The sequence below is a fragment of the Drosophila nasuta genome, chromosome 2L, assembly GCF_023558535.2.
Source record: "Drosophila nasuta strain 15112-1781.00 chromosome 2L, ASM2355853v1, whole genome shotgun sequence".
Classification (NCBI taxonomy): domain Eukaryota; kingdom Metazoa; phylum Arthropoda; class Insecta; order Diptera; family Drosophilidae; genus Drosophila; species Drosophila nasuta.
In genome coordinates, this window is record NC_083455.1 from 21,190,317 (window position 1) to 21,217,578 (window position 27,262).

A 27,262-nucleotide genomic window follows, 5' to 3' on the forward strand; every position below is an offset into this window, starting at 1 on the left:
TCAAATTACCTAATGATATTCACTGGAAAGTTGATAAATGGAATTATCAATATATGGTGGTATTCTTCATATGGATTTATTCTACACAAGTCATGAAAAACTATCTTTGTACGTTTTTTCGTTATCACAAGACGATTTCTAGACCATCGTGAGCAAAGTTATCTGATCGAAGAAATCTATAAAAACACCTTTACCTTCTGCTTATTAAATATTCCACAAGTTGGCAGGCATATTGCATTGTTCGGTCATCACAAAACTTATTAAAAAAAACATCACTTGCAATTTTTACTGTTAAAAGTAAAACAGAATTTTCTTTTTATTTCTCACGTTTGCTTATGGAATAAAGCAGAACAGGCTCTTTTTTTTGTCGACCGGCGCGGCGCAAACCACAGAAGTAATCGCGTTGTCTATAATCTACGGGTTGGAACATACTACTAACATAGCGGGGAGCATTAGAAGCAGCCCCACATCAGAAGTTAATAATAATTTACTGTTCCTTGGTCTCACGCAGACGACGGACGGCGGAGCGCACGGAGGCGGCAGCTGTGGTTGAGTACACCCAGGCACCACCGGCAACGGTGCGCTTGCAACGCTTGCACGACCAGATGCCAACGACGGAGCGCTTCATCGAGTCCTAAAATAAATAATGATATGATTAGCATTTGTGTTGCACGGGAGAAATTTCTCCCTCCTATGGAAAGCTCCACTCACCTTGCCGCAGAACGAGCAGGTATATTTGCTGTGCTGGGTGATTTCCATCTTCTTGACCATCTTACGAAGGGAGGCACCATAACGGGTACCATATTTACCTACGATTCCAACCTTCTTGGTGCGCTTGGCCTATAAAAACACAGACACACAAAACAGATTAATATGCAGATTAGTACACAATATTTGCGATGCTCGTTTAACCAACTTAAATGCACTTGGCACACAAAATTCAATATTTATTTAATAGTTTGCAGTTTATTTGTGCATAAGAGCGTACATTTAATTCACAAAGTGCACTGATTACATATATATTTAACGATTTTTACGAATTCGTACCATTTTTGTGTTGTTGATTTGTCAAAAATTCAACAGGAAAGAGACGGCTTGTCAACGCAAAAGCGTGAAGTTGGCTGCGATAATGTCCATACCAGACAAAAGCTGAGTGCTATGCTGTTATGAGTTGGCGGCACATTATTTAAATAAATTAAAGAAGATAAGTGAAATTAAAGCGTAAATTGAACAATGAACTGGGTGCAAAAAATTAAAAAGTGTAAAATAAAATGTAAAATATTGTGTAGTGTGTATTGTATGTGATTATTTTTAAGTTTTAGTAAAACCGCAAGAAATAGTTGTCATTCACGTGTGAGCGCTACAGTCAGCTGTGGCCGCAAAATGCGTTTGTTGTTACATTGCCAGTGCTGTCCAATGTGCGGTTTTGTGATAAAAACACACAAAAACTAATTTACATTGAAGAAGCGTTATAAAAAGATTAGTGCGCATTTCGCAACGTCACAACCACGGCAGTAAACATTTTGTCTCGTTTGCATCGCCCCATCGAGCGTACACTGTTGAAATTGTGTCGTCGAACCAACAGCACAACAACAATGCACAGCTGTACGCTCCTACAGGATGAGGCGAACTATCAACCGGATACGCTGGATCTCAACACAGATGCCAAGGCGGCTGCATATTGGTTCCCTTGTTTTCGTGAGCTCATAGTGAAGTTTGCTAAACAAGCGGCCAATAGTCAACCCGATGATGCCACCTCCGAGCAGCGAGCAACGCAATTCCAGGCCGCATATCTTAGTCAATTGGATGAGTATCAGCGCAACATTGCCAGCAACAGCGGCAAAGTAGTGCTGGGCACCAGCGAACTGCTGCAACTTAACGAGACTATGCTGCGTCGTTTTGGCTTTACCGATCCCTGGCTTGCGCAAAAACAACTAGAGAATACATCGGCCAAGGCGCGTCTCAAGCAGCGACTGCAAGAGATCGATGCCATCGAGCGGGAGGATGAACGATGGACAGAGCTGGTGCGTGGAGTGCTAGCGGGCAACATGTTTGACTGGGGTGCCCAGGCCATAGCTAACATTCTTGAGCAGGATAGTAATTTTGGGCTGCATGCGGCGTTGGATCGGATCGAGCAACGTCCCTGGTTGCTGGACAATCTGGATGCGTGGTTGCAACGCTTACAAGGAGAGCAACAGTTGCCACACAAATGCGCTGTGGTCTTTGTGGACAACAGTGGTGTTGATGTGGTGCTTGGAATACTGCCCTTCGTCCGTGAGCTGCTCAAGCGCGGCACCAAGGTGCTGCTGTGTGCCAACAGTGAACCTTCGCTCAACGATGTGACCAGTCGGGAGTTGCGACAGCTGCTCGACGATTGCGCCTGCCAGTGCAGCATTTTGGACAGCGCGTGGCGTTCGGGTCGCCTGCTTGTCTATGCGAATGGACAAAGCGGACCGTGTCTGGACATGAGGCGTCTGCCGCGGGAGCTGTGCGATGCCATAGCGGCAAATGAGACTGATCTTCTGGTTATTGAGGGCATGGGCAGGGCACTGCACACCAATCTGAATGCGCACTTCAAGTGCGAGACCTTAAAGCTGGCCGTGATTAAGAATCGTTGGCTGGCCAAATATTTGGGTGGCGATAATATGTTTGCCGTCATCTGCAAGTACGAGCACAGCTAGTGGAGGAAGAGCAGATGGAAGAGGAGGAGGAGGAGGCCAAGGAACAGGAGGATCATTGATTGTTATGCTATATATTGCAGTGTTTTGAAATTATTGTTATTGTTGAATCCAGCAAAGAGAGAAAAGGAGATTAAGTTCAAGATTCGGTTGCAGATTTCTGTGTCAGGTTTTTGTGTGTGTGTCTAACTAACTAACTAACAAATTGATGCATATAATCCGAACTGTAATTAAAAAGAAAATGTATTTCTAATAATTATGATTTTTTTAAATTTGTTTTCCTGGTCTCAGCTGCAGCTCAATGTCAATAAGTGTAAGTAACGAAAACAAAGTTTTTTTTTTTTTAATTATGAAAAGTATAAATAACAATGCCTTTGTTTATCAGAAAACGCAGCACACATTAAACTCACATTGCTTTTTTTATCGGTCATGGTCATAAATTAACCGCCTGATAACGTGTCAGCCGCATTGTCGATAAGACATGAAAACTAAACTACAGCAGCTCAGCGTTGAGCCGCAATTGTTTACACAGACGTGATAAAATGCATAAACAATTCAGCCATTCAACAATATGGCCCTAGACACATTCTTCCGTTGTCTCAGCTTTTATTTTACCCCCTCAAAAAATAAATAATGAAACTATCTCTATTTAGCTTATCTATATCATTATCATCATTATCAACTGACTGATAATTGAAGCAGGAAAACGTTACTCGAGCTGAAGCTTTGCTAATCAGCGTTAATTATCGCAATTGCAAATGCGAATCAGCTGCAGCTTCGACTTCGAATGCAATTCAGAAACATTGTTGTTGCATATTGAAATGAGATTGATGTGAATGCTGGGAAAATACCCTGTAATTAAGATGACTTCTGTACTCTTGAGTAGATATCAACGATTTATTGCTTACCTTATTCTTAATTTGATTGATTACAGGGTATGCAGCTCATTTATAATTGCTGCTCACTTTACTATCAGCTGATTGTTTTTAAAGTCGAAATATGTTTTTGATAAGATCGACTGACTGATAGTGTGGTCAACTAAAAAGCGTGTGGGCGGGGAATATTTTTGCGGGAACTGATAAGATACGAAGGCAGTGAAGTGAATAAATTAAATGCAAATGGGAAAACCGATTAAGCGTGTGAGATGCTAAGATACCCTGTGGTGAAGTCAATTATATTTCGAATAAATGTAAATGGAAGCTGCTTGAATGCAATGAGCAATAGATGGCGCCAGCTCGATTTTCAATTATATGATCGTTGTACACATTTATTTTATACGAAATTTAAAATAACTTTGAGTAGCTTTTTATTTTGAATACTTTATGGTGTTAATATACTTCTCAGCTATATTTAAAAAATGTGAACTTCATTTTCAAATGCTCATGAGACTAGTATCTAAAATATAAGCTAAGCTGCAAACATAATATAAAACAAAAAACATATTTCACTTCTAATCTTATGAATATTGTTTAATTTTTCTACAACATTTATAAACAATAAAATTTGAAAATAAACAAATTTGCTGTTGTTTTAAAAATAGCATTGGAAGATTTAGTAATCAAATACACAAACACACACGAGTAAACAAACACAATCGAAGTGAAATTTTTGGAAACTGAGAGTAAGCAATTGCTAATCAAATGAGCGTTATCAACGACGCTGTGCAGCTGGTCGAGCCGCAGGCTGATCACGATTTCCAATGGCCAGCTGAAGCGAATAATCAGTATAAAATCGGCGGCTGGGGCTGTCGGAATATAGAACGCGGCAATATGTATCTGATGATCACTGTACTGTTGTTACTGCTGCATCTGCTGCTGTTACCCGTCTACTTATATCTGACCTGGCATCATCGCTATTGGCAACGTCGCGGCTTAATTACCGCTAAACCCTTGACTTTGCTGGGCACTTATCCTGGATTGTTGACACGCAAGAGCAATCTGGTCGAGGATATTCAACCTATCTATAAGTGCGTAGTGAAAATAATGCGAGATCATCTTCATAATAACATTCTAATATTTTCTTTTCAGCAAATACAAGCATAAGCATCGCGCCGTTGGCGTTTTTGTCACCAGACAACCTCAAATTCTTGTGCTCGATCCTGCGCTAGCTCATGAGGTGTTGGTGGATAATTTTCGCTGCTATCGCGACTCGTTGACTAGCTCATACATGCAGCATGCTAAGTTGGACAAGTACGTGGGTCGCAATCCTTTCTGGGCTTCGGGCAACTATTGGCGACGACTGCGCAGCGAAGCTCAGGCAGGTTTAAGTGCCAATCGCTTGAAGCTGGGCTACGCCATTTGGGAGCAGAGTGGAAAGAAGCTCACTAGCTTTATGGCAAAGCAGGCGAGCAAGCAGCACAATATCGTGGAGACCAGGGATGTAAGTAGAGATGGGAATAGAAGTGCAGAAGACTGAATTTAGATCTCAATATGAGCTACACAATAATGAAGGCAGCTTTAAGGGAAATTTCTAAAAATTATAAGAAGAGAAGTTCGACAGTTCAATGAACTTTCTATTGGCAGCTCTATTTTTTTTATTTGTGAGTTAATACAGTGATCTAATAATTATAGATTTAGACTGCCATGGAAATTTCTGTTAATATTTACAAATTTACAATTTAAAATAATTGTTAAGCTTGATCAAGAGAGGGAAGTTAGGGTATTTATTTGTATTTTTTTATAATTTAAACATTTTTATCTACAAGTTATATATTCACTAGAAGTAAGAAATTGATAAAGTAAATCTTAGGAAGATTTTCTCCTTCTAAAATCACATTGAAAATTTTCATAGCATACTTTTTTGGGGCAATCAACAAGTGCAGCTCATATAATTTTGCCCTTTTCCCTCCTTCAGCTTTGCTTTCGCTACGCGGCCGATGTGATGTGTGACTTCATTTGGGGCATTGAGGCTGGTACCTTGACGGCCAATGGCGAGCAGCCCAACAAGGTGCAACAAATGGCCACCAAGTGGACCAATTATACCTTTTACATGATCTCCATTTTTATGGCCTCGATTGTGGCGCCTTTCTGCCGAAGATTGTTGCGTTTCCGTTTCTATCCCAAGGATACGGATGAGTTCTTTTCGAATCTAACTAAAGAATCAATTGAGTTGCGTTTGAAGGCTGGCGAAGAGTTGCAACGTGCTGATTACCTATCACATTTGTTGAAATTGCGAGGAGAGAAGGAAATGTCTCATGATGATCTGGTTGGACATGCGCTCACAGTGCTGTTGGATGGCTACGATACGACGGCAACAGCTTTACTGCATGCGCTTTATTATGTGAGTAGTGAAATTAAATTATTCAAATTCATACTTACTCGTATAAATAACTTTTCAGCTAGCGGAGCATTCAGATGCCCAGCAAAAGGTGCGTAACGAAATTCTGCGCAGTCTGGATGCAAATAAAACTTGCAGCTTTGATCAACTGTGCGAGCTGCCTTACCTCGAGCAGGTTGTCTATGGTAAGTAATAAAGTTTGACTCAAATAAGCTAGCTAATTATTAATTGACTTCTGTAGAATCCCTTCGGTTGAGTAGTTTGATACCACAGTACACCAAAGTCTGCACGCATCCAACGAGCATCCAACTGTCTGAGTTTAAGAGTCTTCAAGTTGAGGAGGGCATGACCATTATGATACCCAATTACCAGTTCCATCATGATGCCAAATACTTTCCCGATCCCGAAGTCTTTCGCCCAGAACGCTTCGATAATGGCGCTCATCACGAACTCATTCGCCAGGGCATTCTATTGCCCTTCAGCGATGGACCTCGCATCTGCATGGGTAAAAATCTAATAAACTCTTTGCTTAATCGATTTCATATCGATTTAGATTTGCAATCTTTATGATTTTCATTTGATTGTTTTATTATATTTTATTGCTTGGTCTAGGCATGCGTCTGGCTCTCTTGACATTGAAGTCGGCACTATTTCACATTATCAGCGAGTATCAAGTTGTTCGTGGTAAAGAGCAGATAAAAGTGGCGGGGGATTCTGGTTTTGGAGTAGTACTGCAGGGCAACATTAATCTGGAGTATCGTCGACTCTTAAAATAGATTGGTAGCAACTTGGTAATAAAATGTATAAATGGTGAAATTAATAAATAAAAAATAAATAATAAATACTCTATAATTGAAAAGTGTTGTTAGCATTTTTTGACTATAGTATTTGCGAAATAGAATTTCTTGACCTAGGTTAGGTTTTTGACCAGTTAAATCTAGTTGTATGCCACATTCAGAAACGATTCACGAAGTGTTAATGTCGTCTCGACACTTAAGCCATAAATCAAGTTAATGGATGCGGCTTATCAATAAAATTATTAATCAGAGAGCGTGGCTCAACAGGTTCATGAGAGGTTAAATAGAATGAAAATAAAAATAAAGTACTTCAGTTTCTTCTAGAAATTAATTTCAAAACTGTTGAAATTCTTACCATTTTCCAAATAAGTGTCTCAGCTGAAATTACCCTGTATAAAGCGAATGTTATTACAACATTATTGTAGGGTATTAATTAGTGCCTCTTTTAGTTGGTTTAAGTACAATCTCTCCGATCGTTGTACTATGTTATTTGTTGATACTTGCAGATAGGGCTTTTTACTGCTTCAGGCTTATCAATCGTTAGTGCTCAAAACGCACCTCTTCGGAGCATAGAGGAAACAGTTCTCAGCTGGCTGCGTTTGCGTTTGGAACACTGATCGAGCAGCGTTATGTGGACACTTGTGGCGCTTCTCTTGGCATTCGTGCACATCGCCTTTGCGGTTGTCTATTTGTATCTCACCTGGCATCACAAATACTGGGATAAACGTGGCTTGGTCACAGCGAAGCCATTGACGCTGCTTGGCAGCTATCCAGGACTCTTTGGCGGCACTTCGAACTTTATTAAGGACTTGGGCAGGATTTATAAGTGAGTGAGAGCACAAGCCTATATTTTGATGTTATCTAATTAGTTGATATTCTCTTAAGTAAATACAAAGGCAAGCATCGTGCTGTGGGCGTCTTTTTGACGAGACAACCGCAGATTCTGGTGCTTGATGCCTCGCTGGCTCACGAAGTGCTGGTGGATAAGTTCAGTGACTTTCGAGACACAGTGACGAGCAGCTATGTGACTCACTCCCAGGACTACGACAAGTATGTGGCCAGGAATCCCTTCTTCAGTGCCGGAGACGTGTGGAAGAAGCGTCGCACAGAAGGCGGCGCTGGACTCACGGCCAACAAACTGAAGCAGGCTTATGCCATCTGGGAGCAGAGTGGAGAAAGTTTGCTGGATTACATAGAGCGGTATATTAAGGAAAAGGATAACGTGATTGAGACGAGAGATGTGAGTAGTCAACAGCAATAAATAAGCAATTTAATGATTACTTTATTGTAAATTTCAACAGCTGTGCTATCGCTATACGGCTCACGCCATGGGCGATTTCATTTGGGGCATTGATTCGGGCTCCTTGAGCGGCGGCGTCAATGAGATTAGCCAGCTGCAGCAGACATCCTCAGCGTGGGCATTCAATGCCTTTCAGAATATGCGCAAGTTCAACAGGACACCAATTGCGCCCATCATACGAAGATTGCTGCGCATGCGTTTCTTTACACAGGCGCAGGACGATTTCTATCTGCAACTCACAAGAGATGCGGCGCAACTGCGTCAAGCGGGCAACGGTGCGGCACGCAATGATTATCTCGCCCATTTGTTGCAGCTGCAAGAGCAGAAGGGCGCCACCATCGATGATATGGTGGGTCATGCTCTGACCCTGCTCATGGATGGCTACGAGACTTCAGCAGCGGTGCTCTATCATTTGTTGTACACGGTAAAGATTCCTTCTGTCTTTTTTAGTATTTCAAAATATTATATGTTTTTCTTTTGCACTCAGCTGGGCGAGTATCAAGAGCCGCAGTCAAAGTTACGCGCTGAAATATTGAATGCTTTGGCCGCTGATAAGAATATCACCTATGAGCAACTCAATGCCCTGCCTTATCTCGATCAGTGTGTCAATGGTGAGTGCAAGATAATACACTTGAAAAGATTACTTCCTAATTAACACTTTTTATTGCTTTGCTTCGTAGAATCAATGCGCATGACCAGCGCAATAGGTTTCTTCATCAAGATCTGCACTAGACCCACAACAATTGATTTGGGTGAAGGCAAAAGTGTGAATGTGAAACCGGGCATCACGGTGGCCATTCCCACCTATCAGATTCATCACGATGAGCGCTATTATCCCGATCCAATGGCATTCAAACCGGAACGCTTCGATAATGGCGCTGCCAGCGAGTTTAACAAGCGCGGATGTTTGCTGCCTTTTGGCGACGGACCACGCATTTGCTTAGGTGAGTTTAAAGATTTATTTTTAAGAGTATTTTCAGATTTGAAGAAGTTATTAGATATCTCGAAAATATGCCTTTAGTTTTTGGTTGTTTGTCATAAATATGTGAGGAAAGGAATTAGTTACATTAAATTTTCCTATGTTGAGGGATTATTCTTTTCAATCTATTTTAATAACCCAACTCTAAAATATATATAAATCAAAAACTAGAAGGAAATGGAAGAGTAAAGAAGACCTTTCGAGAACGATTTATTAATAAAAAAATAACAATATAATTGCTCACTTTAACTTTAAAAAAGCAAACGAGAATATAAAACGAAGCAAATTCCTAGAAATTGCATTGAAAGTTTAGCTGATGTAGAAAATTTTGTATTTTAGTTCTTTTTATATTAAATCTTTGATGTAAAACAATCTCTTCTATAATCAAGAAACAAAATGTGCTTTAATAATTGATATTGTTAAGGGTAAAATTGGGTTGAAGAAATTATCGTGTTCTGTCTCGAGTTGTGGTGTTGAATTCTAAGGTAATTAAGTTGGTACTTGAGGGATAAAAAGTGAATCAGAAAAGGATTTCAATGCTTAGATTGAATTATAACAATAAATAATAATATCCATTCTTACACATAGCTAGTATTTTTGTTCTCTTCACCTCACATATTTGATCTAAATCAATCTCTCTTATAATCAATAAGCAAATTGTAATATACTAATATATTCTGATTAATCGTAAATCGCTTTACAATCTTTTCCCAGGCATGCGAGTTGGTTTGCTTAGTGTGAAAATGGCCGTGCTGCGAATTCTCTCGCAATACAAAGTGGAGCAGACCACCAAATTGGAGTACAACTCGGACACGGGCATGGGAATGTTTTTGGACGGTGATGTCAATTTGAAGTATACAAAATTGTAATTAATAAAACACTAACAAAACTCGCTATCTCAATTGTAAGTGTTTGCGTTTAGTAGTTTTTGGGTTCGACACTTGCGACACTGTGTTCTCGAATGTGTCCGACTTTTTGGGGGCAACCGCAGCAAAATTTAATTTAGCGCAAACCAACCGCAGACCAACTGACACCAAGGCGACACAATGTGCCCCATGTGCCTTTGCCTCTTTGCCTCTTTAACCCCTTGCTCCCCTTCTGCTGTTGCGTCTGCTTCAAACACTTGCCACTGGGCTGCCACTTTTCCAAAATAACGCTGTGACCCTCAACTGGGCACAAAACCCGCCGAACTTAATGCTCACTGTGCATGTGGTAGTGTGTTGTGTGTGTGTGTGTGTGTGAGTATTTTCATATTGAGCGACCGCATGCAGTGGACGTCGCATCGCCAATGCAACTCTGCTCAGTAGCATGTGCATGCAATGTGAGTGTGTGTATGTGTATTTATGTTGGTCTCGTATTGTGTTGTGCTGCAGAGGCTGCATTTCAAAATACCCTGTAGTATAGTAGTCAAAAAGGGTTGTTTAAATTGTTTGGTTTTATCTTTCGAACAATTGCAAATGAATTAATAGAACTTCTGAGGAATTAAGTTCTTACCAAATTTGTATAACTACAATATTGCTCCTTTACTATGTTAACTTCCAAATCATTCAAAAGACAAAAATTATGATTAAAATTATAAAATAAATAAATTAAAAATAAACATCAATGAAAATGAAAATAAAAGTCTGAATCGAAATTAATAAATTTAAAAATATCATTTATCTAAATTACAGCAAATAAAGCATTAATATAAATCGAAATCAAAATAAATATAATTTCTTTAAATATATACATATTAACTGTAGAGTTTGTGCAAACTTAATAAATACCTTAACTACATGAATAAACACCTTAATAAGCAAATATTTCCAATATTTACTATTTCCACATTTTGGTATATATTTTATAGTGTTTACTTAAGTATAGGGTATGCGGCAATCAATCACACTCAATCATATGTTAGTTACAGTTTTTGCTATTTACATTGGATTCTTTTGCATTTTTTTGTTGCCTTTGTTTTGTAACAAACCACAAAATTTCATTTGAGCTTGCAATATGGCGCATTTAAATTTCGTTTTTGTATACCCTGTAAACATTTAAGCAAAAGCATGTGCAGTAGGCAAACACAATTTTCATTTATGACATGTGGTAACATTTTATTGCTAGAAGCTAAAAACAGCTTACGATTAAAATTAAATATTTGCCATATTTAAATAATTTTCTAAAATCAAAAACTAAATAAGAAATAGCATTTATTGGAGTTGTATAGCTACAGGGCATTCACATGTATTGCAGTGTTTAACATCGGTTTTTAGTATTTGGTCTGTTTTCTCAATTGTGTTTTATTTTTAAAGCCAGAGGAAAATGCAGAAAAAAGTTTTTGCAACGCAAAAATAAAAGTAAATACTCATATGCATATGTATGTGTTTGTGGGAGTGGAAATTAAATTTTATGACGGCATCGTCGCCGTTTTATTTATTAACCTAAACAAATTGTGGCTTAAATAAATTTGAAGCTCACATAACCGCAAATATTTGAATTCGATTTGAATGCGAATGCGAATGCAAGCGGAGATGACAGAAGGAGGAGGAAGAGGAAGCGGGAAGCGGGAGGCGGGAGGAGACTCTACAAAGCAGCCACGCCCACCGCGAACACAGCCCAGGGCCATAAAAAGTTAATGACTGTCGCAGTTAACACGAAGCGAAATGAATACAGCCGAAAAAGAGGGAAAAGTCGAAGTCTGGAGATGAAGGTAAAAACCGAAACCGAAGCCTTCATGCCATGTTGCAACAACACTTGAAGATAAGCAGCAGCAACAGTGGCAGTGGCAGTGGCAAGGACATGCCGCAGCCCGTGGCAGAGGTTGTACCTGGCCTGGCTTGTGGCATGTGGCAGGCTTCATGCTACGTTGGCTTTTATCCAATTTACCTGATAACCACAAATGAGCGTTAATGGGCAAATAAATAGAAAAGTGGCAACTACGACGCCGCCATCGCTGCTGTCGCGTTAACTGAATGAGAGAGAAAGCAAAGGCCCCCTTCTCCCCCCCGCGCACCACTTCAAATCCCACACTCTAAAGCTATACGGTTATATTGTCATCTGGGACGCCTTTCACAGTCGCTGTCACTGTCGCTGTATATTTAGTACATTTACTAAACAAATTTAATGCGTTTACCCGCACTCGCACTCACAGTCACAGTCGGGTTGCAGGCAGCGTGTAACAGCGTGTCACTTGGAGGCATTTGTTTGCCAAGCGGTGTGGAAATGTGGGAAATCTCTGGTGATAAATTTAGATGGCGACTCATAAAAAGCCATCAGCATGTCGATTAAAGCGACGCCGCTTAATATTCACTCTAAAACACTTGAGCTCCCGTCTCAGCCAGCGCCAAAGTGCCATTTCATTTACCAAAGTTGCATTAGTGCAAATTGCGAGGGAGGAGCTCTTCAAAGAATGATGGCGCACAAAATTAAAGAATTTATGGCCTGTAATTTGAGCAAAGTAATCTAGTCTACTATATATGACAGACATCAGAAGTTGTGCTTAACCCTTTAAGCACAGTGTAAGTACGAATGAGTGACATTGGATTGAAAGCTTACATTATAAGAAATCTCTTTTTAATATTTCTGAGAATGACACAAGTATTTGTTAGACGGCAAACCAGCAAATGTTACACCATAAGGTATGTAGCATAATTATTTAATATACCAATGCATATTTTTATTTTTAGAATTTCAGCTTTGAAGAATAATATTATGCACAAATTGATTTACTATAAATCTTCTATCAACTCATTTTCCTTTGAAATATAAGTTAAGTTAAAATATACGTTACGTATACGACACATAAATGTAATATACCACAAGAGATTAAATTTTTTGTTGGGATTTTAACTCTTAAGAAGAATATTATGACCAAATAATTGATTTATTTTAAATCTCCTTTTAAGTAATTTTTATTTGGCAACGTTGCGTTTACGTAATGTAAATGTATTTTATAGACTACAATGGATACAATTATTTTTGGTATTTGAACTCTTAGGCAGAATATTTTTCTCAGATAAATAAATATAATATATGTATGTAATATTTTATTTTATTTATTTTTTATGTAGTTGATATAGTTTTTGATTATTTATATTAAGTGTATTTCATTATTTTTTGTTTTACAATATACCAATGCGTATAAGTATCTTAGGAATTCTAATTCTAAAGACGATTATTAAGTTCAACTAAGTGGGTTATTTGAAATGTTTCATCAAGTATTTGTCTAGGATATTAACAACATATCTTACGTATACGTAATACACATGTCTTAAATATACTAATTTCAATACCAATGTACCAATTTTTTAAAGAAAATTTTCTATGAAATTATGTAGTTAGATTACGTATACGTAATATAATGTTTATTATGGCAATCGAATTCAATTGTGGCTTCATTTTGCCATTTATAGTACTTATATTATTCGGACATGGCTCGATGTAGAAATATTTGAACACCAGATAGAGTTTCTAGCAGCTTTCATTTGTTCTGTCTACTCACACTTTTTTTCTAGGCTAAATGATTACGCCAATTGACGCCCTCGTCTATTAGCCGTTATATGAGACTAATGTTTTTCAGTTAAACACATTCGGGACAACGAATTAGCACAGTTACAGTTGGAGTTGCAGTTGCCAGTTTACAGTTTACAGTTGGCAGTTGGTTGGAAGATAGTCAGCAGTTGGTCGCCTCGAGGCAAAAACAAACGTTTGACAGACCAGTTGAGAGGGCAAACAATGTGCCAATTTGTAGCCTAGCTGGAGGTGCACTCGATAGTGTGTGTGTCACAGCAGGTTGAGCGGGTGGGGGAGTGAGAGGCGACGATATTTTGTGGATGCTGGCGTTGCGTCAACCCAACATTAATTTGCGCACGTTCCATTTGCCAGCGGGTTTCTCGTGTCTGTGACGGCCTGGAATTTCGATGGCAACAGTAACAGCAGCAGCAGCAACTGTAGTTGCAGCTAAAGTTGGTGATTGCGTTGTTGTTGTTGGCATTGCAACACTTTGGCCACAAATAGCAAACGCAAAATGTAGCCAGGAAACGGCTAATGGAATTAGCAACAATTTAACCATTAAACACATCATGTGCATTGGCATGTTGCACTTTACCGAAAGGGCGAGAACGGATTCAGAGTACACACAGCAACAGCAGCAGCGGCAGTTTGTTGCATGCAGCATTGGGCATTTGGCGATTACTCTGTACTCTGTATGGTGTGCGTGTGTGCGTGTGTTGGGGTGCTGTCTGTGTTTCTGCTTGGTTAGCTTAGATACAAGTACCTCCCTTATACACAGTCTCTCTATCTATCTCACTATCTACCTCTACTGCACTTCTTTCTCTCTCTCTCTCTCCCTCTGTCTACCTCACGCCGTTTATTGGCATTAAATCCACCCAAAACGTTACGCTGCCATTTTGGCTTCACAATGCTTAATAGACTTTGGGGTTTTATTGCCGGCAACAGTTGGCAACCAGCCCGATGGCAGCCCCGATGTCCAAGCGCTGATTTCGCATTGCTTGCATTCTGCAACGCTGCGCTAATTAAAATGAAATTTCATCCTTAAGCTTATGGCAAAGTCTCCCCGCCTCTAGCTACTTTAAACGTAAGCATCTTCGCCAAAGTCAAAGGCAATGTTCAGTAAGCTTAAGCCTTGTGTATAAGTATTAAAGTACTTTGCCTTTATGACAGGTGGGTATTTGTGAGTAAGCAAACCAAATTTTTGCTGACTTGCAACAAAAACTTGTTGACCCACTGCACGTATACGTAATGTGAGTGCTGACCATTCCCGTTAAGTAGTTCATTTTGCCAGAACTAGCTCAATCAGTTCAGTTTATTGCTGCTGTGCGAAAACAGAGGTTGGACTTAATGAATGGTATTTATCGCTAAAGTTGCTCTTCTTTGGTTTACGAGCAATACAATACTCGAAAAGTTTAAGAATTGCTTTTAAAATAGTTAATTTTTAATTCATTTTGAATTGCATATGACATTAAATTTAAATGCAGACTTTAAGCGAAGTTAAGTTTAAGTTTAAGAATTGCTTTTAAAATAGTTTATTTTTAATTCATTGTGAATTGAATTTAACATTGAAATTAAATGCAAATAAAACGAAAAATATTAATAGTAATAAAAACGTTAAACCAAGTGAACTTTAAGTTTAAGAATTGCATTTAAAATAGTTTATTTTTAATTCATTGGAATCAAATGCAAATAAACTGAAAAATATGAATAGTCATAAAAACTCTAAACGAAGTGAAGTTTAAGTTTAAGAATTGCTTTTAAAATAGTTTATTTTTAATTTAATTTGAATTGCAATTTCAAATGGTAATAAGAACTTTACTTCGTTTAAAGTTTTCTTTAGAAATAAATAATTTACGTACGAATATTTGCAGGCAATACTTAAATCGCTCTTCTTTATTTTATATAATATCATAATAAATTAAGTCATAAAGAATTTATTATATGTAAATTGCCGAGCATTTATCAAGCTCTCAGTCTGTTGATAAGTGTTCTCATTTCTGATCAATTGAACTGGTTCAAAGTTCAAGCTTTGCTTTGCTTAGCTGAGCTGAACAAACACTCTCTCACACACATGTGCCTGAGGGTGTTGTGTGTTGGCAGTTTGTTTGTTTATTTGCTTGTTATGTGAGCGTTGCTCATGGTCAGGTAATTTGCTTCGAAAAATGGCATCATTAGCTTAACAAATTGCCAGTTTGTTGTTGGTCGTAAATCGCCTAAAAGTAGGCAATAAGTATGTAGGCAGCTCAGTCAGAGTCAGTTCAGTTTTTGATGTCGTTGTCGTTCCTTTTCGATAGGCGTCAGCTCTTAATTAAAATTGAAAATACCCAAAAGTCATTGGAATTTTGTTTCGTAATTCCCTTTCGTAACGCCTTCTGTCTCCCCGCCTCCTGCCCCTGCCCCCTTGCTGTGCTATTGACTTGTGGCACATTAAGATTTTCATTAGCGCTTCGCTCGAGAAGCAAATGAATATTAAGCGAATTCTAAATGAAAATAGACAGCAAAACGTTGTAGCTTATTTCCCTTATTTCTTCTACACAATTTGCTGTTGTTGTTGTTGTTGTTGCTGTATCATGTCGAGCCATTCATAAATCATTAATATGCAAAAGTGCGAGAGCCATTGTATAGTATATACTTGAATATACAACTTAAATATTACGTATACGCCCACTTGAGCAGCCAGCTAGCCAGACAGAATTCTTTACTGTCTATTTCTATGACTACGTCTATGTCTCTGTCTCTGTGTCTGTGTGGCAGATAAAAACTTTAAGAATTATAACTTTGGGGATTTTAGGAGCCCCAAATGTCGCACAATGACCACAAAAGTAAATAACGTGCCACATACCACAACTGAGAGAGCAGGAGCAGGAGACAACAGATACTGGAACATAGCAGCAGAGAAAACTCGACGACAGAGACTTGTGTTTGTGTGAGAGGGAGAATAGCACAAAAAAAACGAACTTTTAAATATAATTTCAGCTTTTGTGCTGGTGCGTCAACATGGAACATGATATGGCACAAATGTCCCCATGGACTGGCCAAGCGGACTCGACTGTTCGACTGGACAACTAGCCAACAGTTCAGCTGAGCCATGAGTGGGAAGTGAGGCAGAGAGGAACAGGTATAGAGCTTGGTTCGGCTGTTGTCAATATTTGTTACAAAATCAGCAAATACGAACAGTTTGCAGCAAGAGGCTAAGACTTGGTCGGTGTACAAATAAATGAAGCTATAGCTATGGAGCTCGACTTGCCAGATGACAATGTATCGACTTCTGTATCGACTGTTGTCTGCCTTGTGGAACTCAATTAGTGTGCATTCCTTGCAAAGTTGACGAAAAATTTTGAAGTGTCGTGGGGAAAGCTGCTGACTTTGCTCCACTGTCATCAATTTCTCCTCGCCGCCGCACATGTCGCTAATAACATTGACAACTGTCAACGCTTCGCGGGAGTAGCTGTCACATGCACTCCCACACACACACACACATACACTCATTCACAGCCAGACACTGACACATGGGTGTGCACTATCATTGGAGGCAAAGCTATCAAGCGTTTTTCCAACTGTCACGACGGACAGAGGCATCAGGCCAAAGGGACATTGCAGAGCACACGGCGGGAGGAAGGGAGGAGGTCAGGGCGGGAGTAGGCGACTGTTACCAACGACCAACGTATTCACATTCACATTCACATTCGCACACAAACATTCACATTCGCATTCGCTTTTGGACTCGGGGACACAAGCCGCTTTACTTCTTAACTTTTGTCAGCTTTGCTTTTTCATTTCAGCTCTGCTGAAAATTCATAAAGATATATTTTTTCTTTTTTTTTTTTTTTGTTTAAATATGAATCATGTTGCACTTGCAAAAATGGTCATGGCCATACATGATAAGCGCTACACTTAAAGCAGTTCTTGTCACTGGCGCCGCTTTGCGTTGCGGCATCGTTGCACTCAGTTGACTTGATTCGCGTTGGAGAACGAGGTCAATCACAAGACCCAAAAATCCTTTGAATGTGTTTCGACTGTGAACGTTTTTCGTTCGAGAATTTACATTTTAGATATAACTTGCAAAAACTAAAACGTCTCCGTAACTTGAAGTACATACAAATGTTTTAAAAGATTTACTGATTATTTATAGTTTGAGCCTTAACAGATTTTGATATACATATGTACATACAGATTTCTTGGTTTCTTAGATTTGTAAATATAGAATAATTTAATTTGTAATATTTAAATATAAAACTCAAAATTCAAAAAATATGTTTCGGTCAAGTCTTAAAGATTTATTGTTTTGAAAATTGTATATAAAGTTACTTATAACAAAGAAGGAAAGAGCTTTAGATATATCGAATATACTCGTACTTGGTAATGAAACTTTAAATATTTTGTTAATTCAAAATGCAATAAATTGTCCAATTAGTTTCTAAAAAAGTCAAAATAAAGTTTCTCAAAGCAAATATTAAGTTTCAGTTATTATTTTGAATTTATTACTTCGTAATAAAACTTTGTTTAATTCAAAATGCAATAAATTGTACAATAAGTATTTCAAAAAGTCAACATAAAGTTTCTCATAGCAAATATTAAGTTTCAGTTATTATTTTGCAAAATTTTTCATTAAGTCTCTTTTGGTTTTAACTGTTATATGTGCTCGGGTTGATCGTCACCGTTCTTTAATCTGTTTTGTAGAGTGCTTGAAAATGAAATGAAATAAAATAAGTGTGCAATTTATGAATATTAAAAACTATATATTTCGAGTTACACACTTACTCGGTACACACACACATACAGGCATACATATAAATATTGCACACACAGACTGCTGCATCACCATCATATGCACTTCAGTCCATGCGTTGCATTCCTCTTCGTTGTTGTTTTTCGGTACGTATAATTTTTATTTGCCGAGTATTGGACATTGTTGCCATGGCGCCAGCGAAACTTTTGCCTTGGCGCACACAACTTTTGTCAGTTTTATGCTGGATGGCATCCATGACGCCATCCAATGCCTGAGCAACGCCAACAACGCCACCGACGCCACCAAATTTAATGCGCAATGGATTCGGACTTGAAAACGGCATCGCACTCAGAACGAGACTCGACAAAAGTAATAAATTTTCATGCTCCACCGTCAGTTGGGCGCGCATCGTGTTGCTGCATCTGTCTGACGACGTTTCGCGGTGGAAATGCGAACAAACCAGCAACCAGCAGCCAGCAACCAGCAACCAGCAGCCAGCAGAGAGAAAGAGAGTTCTCAACTCTGAACCCAGTCAGAGCATTGTGAATCTTGGTGAATCGTATTTGGCGATAAGCTGAGGGGATTAGTAGTTGAATAAGTCGCGAAGTCTTCTCCAAATATATTTCTGAGTATGTAAAATATTTCACTGCACATTAAATGTGCATTATTTATTTAATATTTATGGAATATTTATTTATTCATGTTTAGCATATTGCAGTTGAACACATGAACATCAGTTAGATATTTACTTAGAAAATGTTTGCTGAATCTTATTTTATTTTTTTTTATATTAGTAACTATAATATATGAATCAAGTTATTGTTATTTATTAAATTAATTATTTGTTAATGATTTCTGCTAATATATTCTTTAAGCAACTTCCTATAACTGCTGATCAATTTTCTTCCCATGAATTTATAATTAATAATATTTCCAATATTTCGCAATTTTTTATTAGGGTATCTTTTGGCTAGCTGTTGAAAATTTGTATGCTATCTTTCTTATTTTCCTTGTGCAGCTTTTTCGGCCCTTTCGCTTTGCTGCATTTCAAGTATTTTTTCATTTATTTAACGAGCGCCGTTTGAGTCGTTTGGTGTCAGGTTTGGTGAAAAACACTTTCGAAGACATGTGCATATAAGATGATATGCATGCTTAAAGGTGATGGTAAAGTGCAGTTGGATACATTTCATTGTTATGCTCGCTCAGTGTTCGTTTTCATGTGCGATTCATCAGAAGGGTCATTCGTTTTTAATCAAATGCATAGCTGAGGCGAAGGACGAAAAATACAGAGATAGGAAGCGAGGACCAAAGCCTGTCAACTGACGATTGCAGGCCTCAAGATGGCACTCTGTCTATCTGTCTGTCTGTATATGTGTCTAACGTGGGTTTCTCTCTGCCTCTCTCGGTTGCCATTATTTCTGTTCCACTGATAGCACTTCTCTGGGTGGTTGGATTGGGTTGCATGTGGCAAATGCAAATGCAAAGCAGCTGCCAGTTGCGACTCGGCTGCTGACTGTGGCTGATATGGCTCACTTGTGTCATTTATCTTCTTTTACGGCATGAGAGAGACCCATTCAATTTCAAAGGTGCCAGGCAGCTGCCTGAGCAACGCACAAGGCACGCACACACACACACACACACACACCCATACACATACACATGAATGCACATGCTTGTGCATATTTGAGAAATTGTGTTTGAACTTTGGCTTTGGTTTGACTCACTTTGCTTTCGTGTGAACTGCAATCGACTGCCTGCTCTTCTTGTTCTTGTTGTTTGTTGCTACTGTTGTCCATTGGTTGTCGTCGTCCTCGCCATCTTCGTTGTTGTTGTTGTTATTGTTGTTGCAGTTGTCAAATGCAAAACCTACGATTTGCCAACACTCCCCCAAACCCTTGTCCCCCCCCTTTTCGACATACTTGACATGAACGTCTCTCACGCTGATTGAAAAATTTGCACAAATTTTTAGCTGTGCTACCGTTTTAAGTTGTTGCCCCTCCTCCTCCTACTCCTCCGCTTGCTCCTCCTTCTACTGATTGTGTCGTGCAGACAACTTGACTGATTCTTTGCATGTCTTGTCCGTAATAAACTTGACACTTGAACTCGTACCCGAAAAAGCCGAAACCATCTGCCCTCCCTCCTCACACCATTGCGGAGTGCTTGTAAAATTTATGCGCTTTTAAGAAATTCATACAAAACTTGACAACAAATTGCACTTTGGCTCAGTGATAAAAACAACAAGGACAACAAAAATCATGTGACATGTTGTTTGCCTTTGCCACAAGCACAATTTTAGAAGCAGTCTCAAGCACAATGTTTAATCAATCGATTTTAGTCTTAACATGAAACATGTTTCAATTGAAGTCTGCAGGAAAACGAATAACAATGAGAACAATTTTTTGATTACCGCCTGAGAATAATGAAACTTGTTGCCAAAAATATATAATATTTAGTTTTAACAAGAAACATGTTTCAATTGAAATCTGCAGGAAGAAGAAATTACTTAGACAACAATTTTTTGATTACCGCATGAAGAATAATGAAAGTTGGAGTCAAAAACTATTAAATTTTTATCAGCATATTCCGATATTTTCAAGATACACATATTCTGAATGAAAGTCATTCAGAAATGCACAAAATTGAAGCAAATTCATTCTGCATCAACAAATTGCAAAAATGCATTTTTTTTATATTGTATATCTCTCCCTTTTTTTTGTGGGTTGCATGCAATGAGTGAAATCTGGTTTTTATGGGTCGTCGTCGTCTGGCAACAATCAAATAGGCAATTCGTGTTATGCAAATGTCGAGTGCAGTGGACGTGCCTAAAATTGCAATTAGGACAATTTGCAGCGTAAAATGGCACATAAAATATCAATAAACAGTTGGCAAACAAATCGGCCAAAAACGATGCTCAGCCAAGTGGTCAACAGAGACGTAGATACATTTACAACTACAGAGCTACAGCGGCAGATACAGATACAAAATGCAGACAGCTGCAGAACCATAAATGCAATCGATGCAATTTAATTTTACCAGCTCGTTGCGGGGCCAGAATAAATATGATTGCATTACAATTCGAATTAAGTGGATATGAATACGAACACAGAATTGAGTAATTTTAAATTATCAAAGTCAGTTTTAATATGACAATTTTAAATTGGTTCGAGCAAAGATTAAAAATGCTGAAATTTTCCAAAATAAGAAATAGTGAACTGCAAATACATATTACTAATTTTATATTAGTTTTAAGTACGAATGCAAAACTCAGATTAAATTAAATAACTATTATATTTGATGGGTTCTTCTTTGTGTTACACATAAAAAGCTTTAATAATTTAATTTTAATTTCGATTTGAATTAAATTTCACGCGTGTTTTGGTCACAACAATTTAAAGAATTGTCCAATTTCAAAGGAATTAATGCAAATAATTTGAATTGAATTGATTGCATTTATTGTCATAGTAAAAGTGTGGTTTAATCTATTCAACCTTATAATTGCCATGCTAAATTACAGACTGAAAACACACTCTGTAAACATTTTAGAACAGTTTTCAATAGCTCAACGCTTTGTGGAATACTGCGTAACTTAATGTTGAATACTCCCCACTTTTGGGTTTATCTCGCTAATTTATTTGCTGTTTATACAAATATGTTTAGCGTCAGTTATAATCTACTTTTGTTACTGTTGTTGTTGTTGTTGTGTTGTGTGAACAAAAAATTCTAATTGATTTTATTAAAATTTTATTAATCGAAAACAATTACGATTGTGCGAATCCGTTAAAATAAATAATAATAATTCGGAAATTGTTTTGCGCTGAAATAAAATAATTAAATTTGACAGGCAAGAACCGCAAATGGCGCAAATTGCGGAAACTTTTCATTTATGTGCTGAAGCGGGATAATGCAAATGCCGCCCCCTCTGCTCCCTCTTTCCCCTCGGGCAACTCGCATATCTGTCTGGCCCAAAAGCTAATGTTGCAAATTAATTACAAATGATGCGCACAAAGGAGCTTCTTTCTGTCCCCAACCCCCTCCGATTCGTATGTGTGTGTGAGAGTTTGTTTTGGTTTTTTTGCGGCTTGATTTTTAATTTATGCGCACCGCAGTTGATTTTCACATAAAATCCAACACATAGCTTCGCAAATCCACCGCAACTTAAAAGCTTAAAACGCCACAACAGCAGAGGAGCAGGAAGAGCACACACAACTGTAAGCTGTGTGTGTGTGTGTGTGTATGGGGGTGTGGGATCCTGGTATCCTGGCATCGCGGTATCGGATGCCGAGCCTGATGCCAAGTCCCCGGCCAAGGCTTATAAATTTTAATTAAAATGCGCACAGCTCTCGCCCAGCAAAAGCAAAAGCAAAAGCAACGTCAACGACAGCGACAGCCGCGCTTATTTCCGCTTACATTACAATTACATTCATTTTGCCCAGTGAAACCAAACTGTGGGGCAAGTGGCAAGTGGCATGCGGCAGGTGCAGGTCCAGGCTTCAAAGCAAGGCCATTCGTTGGGGTTGAGCGTTTAGCTGGCGTCTTAACACCTGATCTACTGCTGCTCAAATTTGCATTTAGTCAATTTAGCTGAATGAGTTTTGACAATCGAATTTACTTATTTATAAATATATATTTTACTTATAAAGTACGGTTTATTTTACTACTAGCTTTATTTAATTTAAATGTGTAAATAAAAATGCATCTTGGAGTATTAAATTTCAAATATTTAAATTATTAGTTGTGCAAATAAATAAACAGCGTATTGTGAATCAATTTATTAGATACTGTTTATACCCGCTACACATAGGGTAGAAGGTTATTATATCTTTGTGCCGGCACGAAATGTATGTAACAGGTAAAAGGAGGCATCTCCGACCCTATAAAGTATATATATTCTTGATCAGCGTCAACAGCCGAGACGATCTAGCTATATCCGTCTGTGTGTCTGTCCGTCTGTCCGTATGAACACCTAGATCTCAGAGACTATAAGAGACTATAAGAGATAGAGTTATAATTATTTTTCGACAGCATTTGTTATGTTTGCACGCAGATCAAGTTTGTTTCAAATTTTTGCCATGCCCCCCTTTCGCCCCCGCAAATAAAAATATCAAGCGTTATTTTAAAGCTAGAGCTGCGAATTTTTTTTATATACAATAACAACTTAGTAGTTGTGATTCCTGAAAATTTGATTGCGATCAGATAAAAATTGTGGAAGGTATTAAATAAACACTTTTGTATGGGCAAAAATGCCTTCTTACTGGGGGTCTGAGTTGCTTTATCCGACAATCTGGTATATTGTGCTGTCTATGGTATATTTTGAATGTGGTAACATATCGATATACCAAATATACCGCTCGGTATAGTGTAGTAGTATTTTCGGCATATTTTAAAAATAATACCGCAATATTTTGCTTTTATTCAAAATGGATAGCGGGTATCTCACAGTCGAGCACACTGGACTGTAACTTTCTTACTTCTTTTGTTATTATTTTATTATAATATCAAATATAATATCTTATTACAAAGAAATGACCGGACCGACTAAAGCCTTCAGGATATTTGTTAAATATAAGGCAATAAATAAATAAATTTACTATTACTATGATTATTTATTTCATTTCTCAGTGCATTCATAAATTTTTATTTTATTATTCATTTAATGGAAAGTTATCGAAAAATTATAAAATTAAATAACAATAATTGATTAAATTGAATTTACAAATAAAACTCTATGCTTTTGGTGTATATTAAATTTATTGAAATATCTATGACTTTATCGAATTGACTTTAAGTTTGTGAATTGATTCTCTGCACATAACCCATTAAGTTGTTTAAATAAACTTTGGTCGCAATAAACAAATTTACCTTAATGCCGATACTTATCTGACTTTTAATTGAATTTCTCTTTTAATTGCAGTTGCAGTTAAAGTTGGGCAACAAACTAAACAGCTCGCAGACTGTCAGCTCATCTGTGGCTGAAGCAGGCAAGCTGCAGTAATTAGAGCGAGAAAGGAAGGAGTCTTCATTATTTGCCCACAGATGTTGCGCCAGCTTAATGCTCAATCAAATGCCAGACAGTTGTTGCCACAAGACACAACTTTTCAGACCAGACCAGCAAAATTTATATGCACTTGGCTCTGTGTTTGATGCTGGGGATCAGCAACAATGCAACGGCGATGGCAACATTTGGTTGCATTCGGTTGTGGCGCTAATGACGCGAGTCGGCCTAAATAACAAGCTGCTGGCAGTTGGTCAACAACACAAACACACAGAGCTAGAATGGAGGACAAAGTGTAACTGAAGCTGTTGCCAACTGCCAACTCGACAGTCGACCGTCGACAGTCGATTTTTGTTAAAGTCCTTTCGCCTGCCTTATTCTGCCTGCTGACTGCTTTTTGCCCCATTGGGCGCACTAATGAGACGCAATGAAGAGTAACAACGAGACCACAAAATGGAAATTAAGTGAAATGCACCATAGACCAGCTGCTATGACTGTGGGCGTCGAAGTGGGCGTGCTTGTCTCTGGATATATTTGATTTAATTAAGTCGAAGTAGGCGGATCGAGTTGTCTAGAAAGTTTTCTAGCAGCAAGTTGGCGTTGACTTCGCTTTCATTATTTCTTATGATTTAATATTGTGACGAGTTGAGAAGCAATTGAGAAATGGCTGTGGAAATCAGCAAGGAAATTAAACTTACCGGCGAGGCATTGCAACAGTTCACGGCGGCCAAAATCTTTCGGGAATCAAATGAGCACAAGCAATCACTGTGCTTCTCAGCAGATGGTCAACGTTTGCTGGTCTGCGACCATCACAATCTGGTTGTCTACGATTGCACCGCGATGACACAACGATGCCAGGTGCTGATGCATCAGTTTAATCCCGAAGTGGTGTGCTTCACCTCACGAACCGACCGATTGCTGCACAGCTGTACTAAGGTAAGTTAACACCAATTTTATTTATATAAATTTAAGAAATTGTAGTTGAGGAATGAGTTATGAAGGAGCAGAATATGTAGTTAATTATTCAAAGTCACTTAGAATGCTTTTAGAAAAATATGAATATGTCACAAGATTTGAATTTTGTAGTAAAAAATTTTGTACCACAAAAGTTAAAATAACTTTTTCTTACTTAAACAACAATGAAAATAAATGAAAGAAGCGAAGTCCGAAAGATAATACAATCGATTTTCTTGGGGGAAAGGGCATTTAAACATAAAACCTATTATTATTCAACTTAATTTAACTCAATATGCTATAACAATTTATTTGTTAATTGTGGTCCTTTGAATAAAAGATTTCAATTATAAATAAATTCATCATAAAACTAATAATGCACATATCACCTAAGAATTCAAAAGTAATTGATGTATACATTTTTTTATGACTTGTTTGTTTAGAGTTATTATTGCTATAATTATTAATTGACTAATGAAAACAAAGACAATAGAAAATCAATAATAAATTCTATAATTAAGCAGCATTACAAATTGAGATCTCTTTTCTTTCAGAGCGACCTCGCTATCCGCTGCCTGGATCTCACAACCCGTCAGCATGTGCGCCACTTTAAAGGACACACAGATCGCGTGCGTTGCCTCAGCTTTCGGCCTGGCCACGAGCAGCAATTCATCAGCGCTGGACGGGATCACAAGCTGCTGATCTGGGATCTGCGCACTAAGCAGTACACTCAGCGACTGCATCATCTGGAGAATCCATTGTTGGCATACGATCCTACTGGCTTGGTGTTTGCTACCTCGGATAAAACAAATCGCATTGAGATCCACGACGTGCGCATGCTGAGCGAGAAGCCGTGTCACAAGTTCAACTACAAACTGAAAAGCACGGCCAAGTGGACGCAGCTGCAGTTTGCACCCAATGGCGACTCCATTCTGATAAGCACCGATCACTCGTGGTGCTTCAGCGTGGATGCCTTTAGCGGCGATTTCAATCAGAGCTATTCTGGCTACTCCAACGAGCAGGAGTTGCCACTGCCCGCCTGCTACACATCCGACTCGCAGTTGGTGTTGTCTGGCGCCGATGCGGGTCGCATCTATGCGTGGGATGCCAGCTCGGGCAAGCTGATGGCTGTGCTAATGAGCAACAGTCTGCATCCGGTGCGTTGTCTGCAATTCCATCCCAACATGGCGATGTTTGTCAGCAGCGATGTGATGACCGTCTTCTGGCTGCCCAAGGCCAACGGTCAGTATGAGTTTGTGGAGAAGTCAAGGGAGCCAACGCCGTCGACACCGCCAACACCGCAGACACCCCCGTTGCCTGCTATTGATCTAACAAACGATCAAGAACAGGACGAAGAGAAGGATGTGCAATTTGTGGGACGACGAATGAATTATCCGCTCAGCGAGCAGCTGATGAGAAGGAATCGCCTGAAGCGACGTTTGGCCCTTGGTCAAGAGGCTGATAGCCCAGAGGATGGAGAGGTCTCTGATGGTGGGACAACGACAACAGTCACGTCAGAGGCATAAACTATCAATCAGAGTAGCACTTGGATTGCTGCCTGCTGTTGCTGTTGCAGTTGCTGGCAACTTGTGCAATTCGCATTGCAAAGTTTCAACAACTGGCAACGCTCACTTCACAGCTGGAGCTGCAACAGAACCAAACAAGAACTAGAACAACAACTAGGACGATGACGACGACGAGGATGAGGACAAGCGACTGTTGAACAACGTGAACAACAACTTGCGACGCCTTATGCTTTTGAGACACACAAATTGTCGAGTTTTGCCAGCAAATTGCACAGCTGGCTGGCTACTAGTTTCTCCTCACCCCCCTTTTGGCAGAACTTTTGCAGTTGGCCAAAAGGGGTAAATTTGATGGCAAAGCTGACAAGCGTTTCATTTAGTTTTCTATATTTGTTGTTTTTTTTTTATGTGGTATTTGTTCTCTGAAGAGAGATTTATTCACTTTTAATATTGATGCAATCTTTTATCAAAACCCACACAAAATTTCCTCTATTTCTCTCTTCAACTTTGGCAAACTTTCTTTTGGCTGTCTCTAATTGA

General features: G+C 38.7%; 5 protein-coding genes and 1 long non-coding RNA gene across 6 annotated transcripts; 4 read left to right on the forward strand and 2 right to left on the reverse strand.

Moving 5' to 3' along the window:
- Positions 1-276: 276 nt before the first annotated feature.
- LOC132794209 (large ribosomal subunit protein eL43) lies at positions 277-1,188 on the reverse strand. Its single transcript, XM_060804505.1, has 3 exons — positions 1,048-1,188; positions 712-840; positions 277-634 (listed from the first exon to the last, which is right to left on the reverse strand). The coding sequence occupies exons 1-3, from the start codon at positions 1,048-1,050 to the stop codon at positions 488-490; spliced, it is 279 nt and encodes a 92-aa protein (XP_060660488.1). The 5' UTR covers positions 1,051-1,188; the 3' UTR covers positions 277-487.
- A 178-nt stretch (positions 1,189-1,366) lies between these two features.
- Positions 1,367-2,938, forward strand: LOC132794199 (4'-phosphopantetheine phosphatase). Its single transcript, XM_060804494.1, has one exon. It carries the CDS (start codon positions 1,596-1,598, stop codon positions 2,679-2,681), a length of 1,086 nt encoding a protein of 361 aa, XP_060660477.1. The 5' UTR covers positions 1,367-1,595; the 3' UTR covers positions 2,682-2,938.
- A 1,296-nt stretch (positions 2,939-4,234) lies between these two features.
- Positions 4,235-6,796, forward strand: LOC132798514 (probable cytochrome P450 309a2). Its single transcript, XM_060810395.1, has 6 exons — positions 4,235-4,644; positions 4,706-5,057; positions 5,532-5,957; positions 6,016-6,139; positions 6,196-6,459; positions 6,567-6,796. The coding sequence occupies exons 1-6, from the start codon at positions 4,319-4,321 to the stop codon at positions 6,728-6,730; spliced, it is 1,656 nt and encodes a 551-aa protein (XP_060666378.1). The 5' UTR covers positions 4,235-4,318; the 3' UTR covers positions 6,731-6,796.
- A 519-nt stretch (positions 6,797-7,315) lies between these two features.
- LOC132798655 (probable cytochrome P450 309a1) lies at positions 7,316-9,932 on the forward strand. The gene is made up of 6 exons (XM_060810595.1): positions 7,316-7,577; positions 7,637-7,991; positions 8,053-8,475; positions 8,539-8,662; positions 8,732-8,995; positions 9,745-9,932. Exons 1-6 carry the CDS (start codon positions 7,381-7,383, stop codon positions 9,897-9,899), a joined length of 1,518 nt encoding a protein of 505 aa, XP_060666578.1. The 5' UTR covers positions 7,316-7,380; the 3' UTR covers positions 9,900-9,932.
- An 8,127-nt stretch (positions 9,933-18,059) lies between these two features.
- Positions 18,060-25,082, reverse strand: LOC132798723 (uncharacterized). Its single transcript, XR_009633967.1, has 3 exons — positions 24,944-25,082; positions 18,286-18,827; positions 18,060-18,208 (listed from the first exon to the last, which is right to left on the reverse strand). It is a non-coding gene; the product is annotated as an uncharacterized LOC132798723 (long non-coding RNA).
- LOC132798722 (WD repeat-containing protein 82) lies at positions 24,857-27,213 on the forward strand. The gene is made up of 2 exons (XM_060810679.1): positions 24,857-25,181; positions 25,754-27,213. Exons 1-2 carry the CDS (start codon positions 24,909-24,911, stop codon positions 26,723-26,725), a joined length of 1,245 nt encoding a protein of 414 aa, XP_060666662.1. The 5' UTR covers positions 24,857-24,908; the 3' UTR covers positions 26,726-27,213.
- Positions 27,214-27,262: the final 49 nt, after the last annotated feature.